Source organism: Trichosurus vulpecula, chromosome 7, assembly GCF_011100635.1.
Source record: "Trichosurus vulpecula isolate mTriVul1 chromosome 7, mTriVul1.pri, whole genome shotgun sequence".
Taxonomy (NCBI): domain Eukaryota; kingdom Metazoa; phylum Chordata; class Mammalia; order Diprotodontia; family Phalangeridae; genus Trichosurus; species Trichosurus vulpecula.
This window is the reverse complement of record NC_050579.1, coordinates 158,920,637-158,931,567: the sequence shown is the minus strand read 5'-3', so window position 1 is coordinate 158,931,567 and position 10,931 is coordinate 158,920,637. Positions and strand designations below refer to the sequence as shown.

At 37.3% G+C, this 10,931-nt stretch overlaps 1 protein-coding gene across 1 annotated transcript in view; it reads right to left on the bottom strand.

Moving 5' to 3' along the window:
* Nucleotides 1-5,987: 5,987 nt before the first annotated feature.
* SNX3 (sorting nexin 3) overlaps nucleotides 5,988-10,931 on the bottom strand; it is a 42,398-nt gene continuing 37,454 nt past the window's right edge. The window contains exons 3-4 of the mRNA XM_036769266.1: nucleotides 8,147-8,271; nucleotides 5,988-6,758 (exon numbers count right to left, since the gene is read on the bottom strand). Coding sequence (XP_036625161.1) covers nucleotides 6,653-6,758; nucleotides 8,147-8,271 — 231 coding nt within the window. The 3' untranslated portion in view covers nucleotides 5,988-6,652. The remainder of the gene's footprint in view (nucleotides 6,759-8,146; nucleotides 8,272-10,931) is intronic.

The window sequence follows — 10,931 nt, the reverse complement described above, 5'->3', positions numbered from 1 at the left end:
TTATATGTATTTGGTTCTAGTTGAATGGACAGATTCAAAGAGTCATCAATAATGGTTCAATGTCAGCCTGGAAGGGAGGCTCCAGTGGAGTGCCCTGGGGATCAATTCTTGGCTTTTTGCTGTTGAACATTTTTATTAATAACTTGGTTATAGGCATAGATGGTATGCTTATCAAATTTTGTGATAACACAAAGCAAAAAGAGTAGTAACAGGATTCAAAAAGCTCTCAAAAGGCTGTAACGTTGAGCCAAATCTAATAAAATGAACTTGAATAGAGGTAAATATAAATTCTAACACTTGGGTCCAAAAATCAACTTTGCAAGTATGTGATAGGGAAGGTGTGACTTGTTTGTTCTGCTTAGTGCCAGAGCACAGAACAAGGAGAAGTAGAGGGAAAGTTCAGAAAAGGCAAATCCAAGCTTATAGTAAGGATAAACAGCAATGACACTAGAGTTCTTCCATTGAAACAGCCCAGGAGCTAGTGGTTTCCTTCTCATTCAAGCCAAGACTGGATGGGCACATGAGATTCCTTTTCAGCTATGGCATGGACTAGCTGCCTTTTGAGGTCCTTTCCAATATTTAGAATCTGTGAACTAGAAGACGAATCCTAACATGGTCCTGGCTTTTCTCCACTATCACCTACACTGGTAGCCTGGTCTCACTTTAAAACAGATATTTGACATTTTAATCTTGATACCAGTTTTTCTTATAAATTTTTTTTGTAAATTTTTAAAATTTTACACCTAAGTACAAAATGAGAATAAGGAAAAAAAAAGTGCCATGTACACAGCAGACCATAAGAGAGGATTCAATATAAAACAATAATTTTCCATTTCAAGAAAACCTGTGTAATAAATACTACACATTGTTTTCAAAGCTGCCCAGCTTTTCTTTGCTTCCTTGTTGGTTTTCTTTTGTTCTCTGATGTTCACTTTTTACTTTACTGCTGCCCCCCCCACCTCCACAAAGAAGGCTACAATGAAGCAAGTGTGTGTGTTTATATATATGTATGTGTGTGTGTGTGTGTATATATATATATATGTATATATACACACACAGATATCTACATATATATGTGCACATTTGCACTCATACACACACGTCTGTATTATGCTTTTTTTTAAAGGTTAGTGTTGGTCCTGAAACAGTAGTACTGAAATACGGCTTGCAAGATATGACAGCATGTGAACCAAACCCTTACTGGTGCCTGGATACGCGGATTAGAAAGCCAGGTCAACTACTAGGCCTATATCTCAATTTATGCAATAACACCATAATGATAAACAACTTTGAAGCCCATAAGAACTATGATCGACAGAACGACCATCCATTATTCCAGAGGGCCAATGATTAAACAAGCCATCTACCTCCTGACAGAACAGTGACAGATTCAGGGTACAAAAATGAGACATTCATTTATTTGCTTATTTTTAGCACAGCCAACAAGGGAATTTGTTTTACTTGACTGTGCATATTTGTTACATGGGAATTTATTTTCCTTCTTTTTTTCTTCCAAAGTGCTTGGGGGGTGGGAGATAAAGAATTTATTATAAAAGAAATAAAACTTTAAAAAATTGTTGAAGAGGAAAAGGAGCTATACGTACAAAAACATTTATGGTAGTTCTCTTTCCAGTAGTCAAGAACTGGAAACCAAGGGTGTGTCCATCAATTGGGGAAAGGTTGAACAAATTATGGTATATGAATATAACAGAACGATATTATGTCATAAGAACTGATGAAAGTGAATTTTGGTGAAACCTGAGAAGACCTGAACTGATGCAATGTGGGATGGGCAGAACAATTTGTACTAACAACACTGTCAATACTAGTAACTTTGAAAAGACTTAAGAACTCTGCTCCACATAATGTGGAGTCATGATTCCAGAAGGTCAATGATGGAACATGCTGCTCGTGTCCTGAGAGGTGATGGACTGAGGACGTGGAATTTGACATGCTTTGGCCAATGCAAGAATTTGCTTTGCTTAACTATGCATGTCTTTTTTAAAAATAAACTTTTACTGGTATTTTCTGTAGTCATCTCATGAGGATCAATACTTTGAAAAAAATCTGAAAACTCATGCAATGTCTTACACCTGTTTATCTCCCACATCCACAGAGGGGTAGGTTGGGGGTATCTACTCATATCTCATTTCAGTCCTGTTTGATCTTTTTTAGTTTTTTCATTTTAAACTTAAATACAAAAAGATTTCATTTACACAGCACAATGCAGAGGATTCTTTTACTTTTTTGAAAAATTATGTAATAAATACTACACATTGTTTTCCAAGCAACACTGCTTTTCTGTGCTTCCTTGTTTTCTTTTGTTCTCTGCTGTGCACTGTTTGATCTTTGTACTTTTGTTACATTCAGTTTTGATTTTTTGGTGTGTTATTCACTTTCATTGTTGTAGTTATTGTATATATTATTTTCTTGGCTCTGCATGCTTCACTCTGCATCGTTTCATGTAGATCTTTCCATGCTTCTCTATTCACACACATCACTTATTACTGCACAGTAATATTCCATTACATTCATGTACAATTTGGCCATTCCCCAACTGATAGGCATCTATTTTGCTTCCAACTCTTAGCTAACACAAAAAGTGCTGCTCTAAGCATTTTTGGAGTATATGGGGGACTTTTTCTTATCTTCCTTGGGGTATAAGCCTGGTAATGAGTCTCTGGTTCAAAGGGCATGAGCATTTTAGTCATTTTATCTGCATAATTAATAGTTTGGAGTATATGGGGGACTTTTTCTTACCTTCCTTGGGGTATAAGCCCAGTAATGGAGTCTTTGGTCCAAAGGGTATAAGCATTTTAGTCATTTTATCTGCATAATTCCAAAGTGCTTTCCAAAAATGGCTGTACTATTTACAGCTCCACCAACAGTGTATTAATGTGCCTAACTTTCCACTACTCCTTCAACGTTGGCTGCTGCCTTTTTTTAAATTTTCATCTCAGTGATTTGGGGCATTTTTGAAGTGGTTGTGAATACTTTGCAGTTCTTCCTTTTGTACGTTTGTTAAAAGGGATTTTTCTTTTTTTCTTCTCAATTGGGGAGGTTGGGAAGGAGAGAAAAATCAAGGAAGAAAAAGCATGTTTGTATTTTTTTTTAAAGTTCAAGTAGCACAAGGACTGGCATCGACTACAGACCCCACCTCAGTGCCAAATATACTGTATTTCACTACCCCATACCATTTCCTCTAACCTCTTCCACATGTTCATGCTTTGGAAGGGGTAAATTTCAGATATTCCTTTTAACGATTTAAAGATCTTTCTAGAAACCTTTTTCTCCTATCAACTCCTTTCTTCTGCTTGGCAGGTGTCACTTACGTGCTATTACAGGTGCACTTCAATTATGCTTCTCTTCACATTAACCCTCTCATTCAGGCCACTGTGTTACACCTGGTACAAGAATGTTACCATCAGTTGAAGACTTGAGGCCTTCACTCATGATTCTCATAGGATCACATATCCTCACAATATCATACATTAATAGTCTGAAGAGACCTTTCAAGGTCTAGTCCAATCCTCTTATTTTACAGAAGAGGAAACTGAGGCCCAAAAAAGATGAAGCAATTTGTAGCAGTTCACACAGATTATCAGTGGCAGCACTGGAATCTGATCCCAAGTTCTCTGACTTCGAAGTCATTGTTCTACTGCATCATCAAATGGGGGAACTGGGGTTTTAGATGCTAAAATTGTATTGAGGACAACTGCTGTTAAGAAGAAAAAATAAAAAATTAGAAGTCACACATTAATCCCACGATCCACCAATGTGTCACACCAGTCCACAAGCATCCCAGCATTAAGCAATTCCTTTACACATCTTAGAAATGCTTAAGAGGGAGAGAAGGGGAAGAACTAAAGGTATCAGTCCACCCTCCACCCTAATCCACGGTTCTCTACCATCATCACACCAAAGTCCATGGGTGCTTGGTATAATGGTTATGGATAAAAGCCCACCCTTCAATCTAAGAAATCACAAATAAAACCTAATCTGAAACTAGTATTTACAGGCCATTCAATAATGCAAAACAGTAAAGATAATGACAAAAATCACATTACCACCCCTCCCACCCCCAATTAGGAACACCACCTTTTAGGTATGGTTCCATTAATGAGGAAAGTATGGAAATCGTTCTGGCAAAAGCATACTCTAAGTCAAGGTGACCTTTCATCATTCTGTACATTTCCTCTGTAGGTATTACTTTTGCTTAGATTTTTGGATGCACAAAAGGAGAAATCAAGGTAGTTAATGGCATCACACACTTAACAGGTGGAAGAGAACAGAGGGATAAGCTAATCCAACCTTTCTCATTTTATAGCTGAGGTCTCTGAGGTCCAGAGAGTGTCAGTGACTTTCCTAGAGTCACAAGGATAGAAAATAGCAAAGATTTAAACCCAGTTCCTCTGAAATGCCAAATCCAGCTGTTTTTGTCATATCATGAAAAGCAAAAATTGACTTTAAAAGGACTTTGTGGTATGTTTTCAGGGGTATGAGTATTCCAGGGTCACATTGTACATGACATTGATCCACCAAGTCCAATCGTATCAACACTCTGTCCAAAGTTCTTCCTTATGAGTGCTGTAATAAAGCAACTTACTCAGGAATAGTTTACTACTAAACTCCACTGTTTTGTAAACTCACAATTAATATCCCTTAGTCATTTTTTTTATCTAAACAGGGAAAAACTTATTTAAGTTAAAGGGGATTCACAGCTTATGCCAAGGAGCATTCCACTTGCAATCAATCAAGTGCCTGGTAGTAGCAACAGATGCCATGAAATTCCAGAGCAATTCCTTTGCTGAGGCTTCTAATACGGCAAGGGATACATCTCAGTTTAATGGATTCCCCAAAGGCCCTCTACAAAGAAATTAGTATCCTGTAGTGATATTTATCTGTACTTGACTCACTTTTTTTTTTGAATTTCTTTATTTATTTTTAGTTTACCACACACGGCTCCACATATTTTTGAGTCCCAGTCCTTCTCCCCTCCCTCCCCCCTCCCTCCCCAAGACGGCATGGAATCCCACACAACTGTCATGTATAACTTCGCATTGAATTAATTTATGCACTAGTCAAGTCGCGGAGAAGAATCCTGACCAATGGAACGAATCACGAGAAAGAAGAAACAGAACCAAAAAAAAAAAACCCAAAAACAAAAACAAAAAAGAAGCAAAAAAGGCAAGCATTTAGTGCGCCTCAATCTATATTCAAACCCCGCGGTTCCTTCTCTGGATCAAGATAGCACTCTCCATCGTGAGTCCCCTGGAGCCGTCCTTGCCCCTTAGGTTGCTGAGAAAAGCGCAGCATTGACTCACCTTTTTTGCAGAGAGCGATAAACCTCTGCACTTTTCAGCCCAACTTGGTTCCTTACACAGACTTCATATACTGATGTATCTCATTATTACAGAATACTACTTTAATTTGGGCAAATACTCCCTAATGACCAAAGGGATCCTGGAGTTCTCCCTGTTCCAAAATTTTGGTGACATACGTCAGGGGCATCTTATGCCTACTGTGAACTGGCCAGGGCACAGTCTTCAGCACTAAGGTACCATTTTTTGTCCACAGCTTTCCCAAGTTTATGCAGACTGCCACTATGTTTGCTGCTCAGATTCAGGAAAAAAGACTGTGGCTATGGAATGTAGTTCAAATAAGTGACTCAAGTTAGATGGAACAAAGTGGAAAAAAGACATACTATGCCTAACTCAAAGGTTTATTTTTTTAAACAATGACTTGAAGTTACATAGTATTTTGCAAATAAGCACTTCATGAATTATTCAATAAACCTTAAAAGGCAGTGCTTCTTTAAAGCACTACAATGTTTTAAAAAATTGCCCCATTCAGAGGCAGCAGCATATTTGATATCACCACTTTTTTTTAAAGCGGAGTGAAGTTACAGGAGAATATATAATTAGTAAACAATCCCTCCCAACAAATGAAGTAATAAAACCCTAAAGGAAGAAAGGCCTGAAGCAAAGTAACAATCAATACACATTAGAAATGTATTTTCATTTTTATTTCAAAACAACTTAAATTTTTAGACAAATGATTTTAGTATATAAATTTGATTGTTTTTTTTATACAGAATATAAAGATTTCCCTCATTAGCCTTCCATAGAAAGTGTTTTACAAGCCTGAAGGAAGATACTTTCTGCACACAAGTGTTTCTCTCACAAGTGGGGTACTGGAAAACAACTGCCTAATGCTCCTACACATAAATTAGAACAGGTGACACTGCATATCAAAAAGAGCGTGAGAAACATTAGAGTCAATCACACACAAGAAGCAGATGTGACACGGGAAACTGTGCAAATTCCAGTAAGGCCAAGTCAGTAACTTTAGGCGGGACACAGCAGATAATTGAGGGGGAACGAGGAGTGTGCACCGAATTAAGACAGCAGTCAAGAGCTATTTTTTTAAAAGGTAGAACGAGGGATTTTTGCTAAAGCAAATGAATTTGTTTTAACTGCCAAAACAAAGCAAAACCGAGCATCATAATGAGTGTTAGTATACCGGAGGCTCATCGGCCTGTTTCTGTGCAGCATGCTAAAATCAGCGAGGACCTCTTCACCGGTGCGTATGAATCACTAATATTCAGGGTAATAGTTTTGTTTATTTTTACACAGATTTTTTTTTACAGCATTCAGGCATGTCTGATTTTGGATGGAGTATAACTTTTATCTATTATTTCATCTTGTAAAAACATGTGAAGACAACGTTCATTCTGTGCCAACGGGTGGCCAGCAACCCTAGAAATAAGAATAAAAAAGAGACTCAATTCACTAGATTTCACAAAAATGAGGAAAAGAGACTAACCTATTTCTTAACATTAAAAAAGCAACATCATTCGATACCTTCCCTCAAATCCAGACAAAGTCTCCAGTGACAAAAAACTTCAGTGCATACATAGGAACCAATCGAGGCACATTTTTCTCTTTCCCCTTCTTCGTTTAAAGTTGAGATCTCCTAAAGTATCTACTACTACTACTACTACCACCACCACCACCACCACCACCACCAGCACCACCACCCACGAAAAAAGTAGATGAGATTTAAAGATGAGATCAAACAGGACTGTTCAGCTTCTGTAATATCTTGTATGTGGTACTGAAAAACTCCCAGGGTTCCAAGGTCTTTCCCAGAAGGGTAGCATGCTCACAAAAGAGAGCAATAATAACTGCTAAGAAACTGCAGAGACAATTCTCGGGCTTTGTACAACTCCCTTCTAGTTTGTTTTGCTTTGGTTTTTTTTTTGGGGGGGGCTTATCAAGTACATCCTAAAGTTACTAGGGATAATCCATCAAAACTCTCCAAGCTCCTTTAACCACTGAATACATACATAACACAAGCATATTTCCCAAGACTCTTTTTTAAAGGAAAAAATGCTTACTGTTAACAATAAGTCTAGGGAGCTCTTTATTAAGGCCAATGCACAATTACAGTCAGTCCTTTTTCCTTTCATAAATCTTCCTATTACCTTCACTTTTAAAAGAGCTACAATTCAAATAGGAATGAAATACATGGCTAGAAATTTTGGTATGCAGTCTCTATTAAGGGTTTCTAAAGTAAAAGACCAAATTGAGACAAACAATCCTAAGTATTCTTACAGTTTCAAAAGAATACATTTTACCATGAAAATTAAAGAAAAACGTGCACCTTTACACAAGACATGCTGATAATACCTCCATCTGCAATCAAACAAAATGATTGCAAGTGCATTGTAAGTTTTATTGTTCATGATAGAACATACCTTAAATCAGAAAGATCCACACAAGTAAAACTGCATTTTTTTTAAATGCTGTAATTTCAGTAGTAATTTGCATAAATTAACCAAGGAAAACAAATACAAAACTTAGGTCAACACAAAGATACTCATTTCAATCACTCAAGTGTGTTAATATTTAACATCATACACATCACTCAACTTGTTAGCTACTTCTCCATTTTTGAAGTTTAAATTATGCAAAAGTTACACAAGCTTAGAAATGGTTGTCAAGTCCAAAAGGAAATGCAGTATTTTATACAATACACAAAACTGGTATCTGCGTATTGTACTGGTAAAAAAAAAAAAGTCTATGTTTAATACCACATCAGAAAAGGCTACCTGCACTTGCCTTAAAGGATAGAGAGTACTTACTTGTTTATAAATTGTTCAAGCCCTTGCTTCCTTTCCTCTATAAAAGAATCATCGAATATTCCATCATCTCCTCGAAAAGGAAGCTGACGCAGAAATGCTTTCCCAGGAAGGGGTGGGACTACAACCTGAAGAGGGAAAAGAAAAGAAAGTTTAATTCATGCAGATCTGAAGCTAAGAAATGCTGGTTTGTAGAGTATTTCTTGAGTAATTCATCTCAGGCTAGTGAGAGCCCTCGTTGCAACTTCACATCTTCTTAGCTAGTTTACAGAGGTCTCTGCTAAAAAAGTGTTGGGGGAAAGATTATTTGCACTACATTCTGGAGATGCACAACCATAGAACCACTGTTTAAGGAAATTCCAAATGTGAAAACCTCCTATCCAAACTACCTATTGACAAATGCCTGACCCAGGTCAGGATTATTTTTTTTTAAAGCTTAAAAAATTTTAGTGACTAGCAAAAGAAAAGTGTAATTGCCTGGAAGAATGGGGGAAAAATGCAAAAGAAGAATGCTTCATCACCTACTACAGAGAAAAAGAGGAGGAGGAAACAAAGCCTGGCAAAAGAGGAAATGCTATAAAAGGTAAAGGGTAACACAAGATGAGGATATTACAAGGTTAAGAAATTAAATTTGGATACCCCTTGTCGAAAACATTTTCCTTACTTGGAATTTGAGATTTTAGAAAGAACACAGCAGTGGGAGGCCAAAGTCTCCCCTTAACATTATTACTAATTCATAGGATGACCACAGGCAAGTCACCTCAGTTTTCTCATCTGTAACATGATGGGGTGTTTCTCTTAGCTTAAAGGTTCCGGGATCTGGAGTTTTCTATGAAAAATATACCAAGGTAAAAGAGAGTGATCTTTAAGATAAATGGAAGGTGAACAAAAGGGCTTCAAAGAATTTAATGATTAAGAAAAAATGCTAACATTTGTGTCTGCTGGACTGCTTACTACTGGTGTGGTTAAATGCGCTTTTACTTCTAGTGTCTTTCCAACTTCTTTCTGGACATCTCCACTTGGAAATAGCAGTTTGCTAAGGGAAGAAGATAAGTGTACTTTTAGACATCTCGAATTTGAGGGAACAGTGGGACATGCAACTAAAACCACTTTTAACATTGAAACTAACCCTCATCTTCTGTCAGGCTACAAATATGTGCCTACATGTGTATTTGCTGTCTGCCCTGTTAGAATGTCAGCACTCTGAGGGCAGAGATTATTTCACTGTTATCTTTTTGGATCCTGACAGCTTAGCAATAAGTGCCTAATAAATGTCTGAGTCAGATTTGGATATGAAGATGAAGGAAGAGTCTGTTAGTAGATCTTGGTTTTTTTCCACCCTTTAAACGTATCTCATATTTGCCAACATCCTTCCAATCCCACTTCCTTCAGCCCAATCTGAGCCCTCAAACTCTTACATCTAGATGGCTACATTTATCTCCCTGTTTTTCTCCTGTCCCTCTTCTATTACATTCTGCATAGTCATCAAACTAATCTGACCTAACAATTAAATCTACTCTCCTTTAGGAAACTACTACATTTCTTTTTACCTACTGTACTAAAGTCCAAACATTTGCCTGATTTTCCAGGCCCTTAATCAATCTTATTTTCTTGCAACTTTGTAAAATAAGTCCTCCATTCCAATGAATCAACCTCTGCACTGGTTCCGGGACACAACACATCCTCATTCTTACCTCCCTGCCTTTATTCATACTGTTTCTACTGTAGTGGAATGCAATGTCTATCATTATTCTGCAGGGTCAAGTTCCTCAACGAAGCCTTCTTTAACTATTGGGGATCATTCTGATCTTTCTTCTCAACTAGAAAATGCTTAACCTAAATTTGCTGAACAAATTACCCTGGGGTCTATCCCATACAGTTTTTAGCACTCAACTGCTCTCATTCTTTCATATTATCAGTTTTATCTCACCCAACCAGAATACAAGTATTTGGAGAACAAGAATCGTTTTGTGATTGCCTCCTCCAAACCACAAATATTTAAGAGTGTATTACCCCAAACGGGGTCATGAAGAGTTGGACACAACTGAAAAAAAAATGACTGAACAACAAAAAATATGCATAAGATGTCACCAAGGGCATACTGGTGACTCAAATACTCCTCAATCTGTAGGGGTTATATTTTAACAGGGGAAAAAAGAAACATACCCAATAATACAAAGTAGGGCTGTGATAGATATTATAAAAGGAGGGACAAATAACAGAAATTCAGTGGCTGGGCAGTGGGTAAAAGTCTAGAATGTTTAATGATGGGTTTAAACATTTGAGTTGAGTTTGAGACACAATTTCAATCAAAAGAGAAGGTAGAGTAGAGATAAGGGATAATAAGTGGGAGGAGACAGACGGAGATACTAAAAGTATTTCAGGCAAAGCATTGTATGTATTTTCATGCAGAGATAAAGAAAAAATGTAGGTTATATTTAAGGAATAAAAAATAGTGCAGGTTGATTACAGCATGGTAACATTTAAATCTAGAGCTAAAACGGATATCAGAGACCACTTAGACCAATCCTCGTATTTCAAAAGTGAGGAGACTGAGGCTCAAGGAGGTTCAGTAACTTGCCAAAGGTTACAACACTAGTAGAATCTAATAAAGTTTTTGAACCTAGGTCTCCTGATTCCAGAGCAGTGGTCTCATTGCTACACACTGCAGCAATGACACAAAAGACTGGAAAGGCAAGTTGGGGCCACATCATGGTATACCTTGAATACCAGAACAGGGGAGTAACACAGCCAAAGTTATGCTTTAGAAAGATTATGTAGTCAGTGA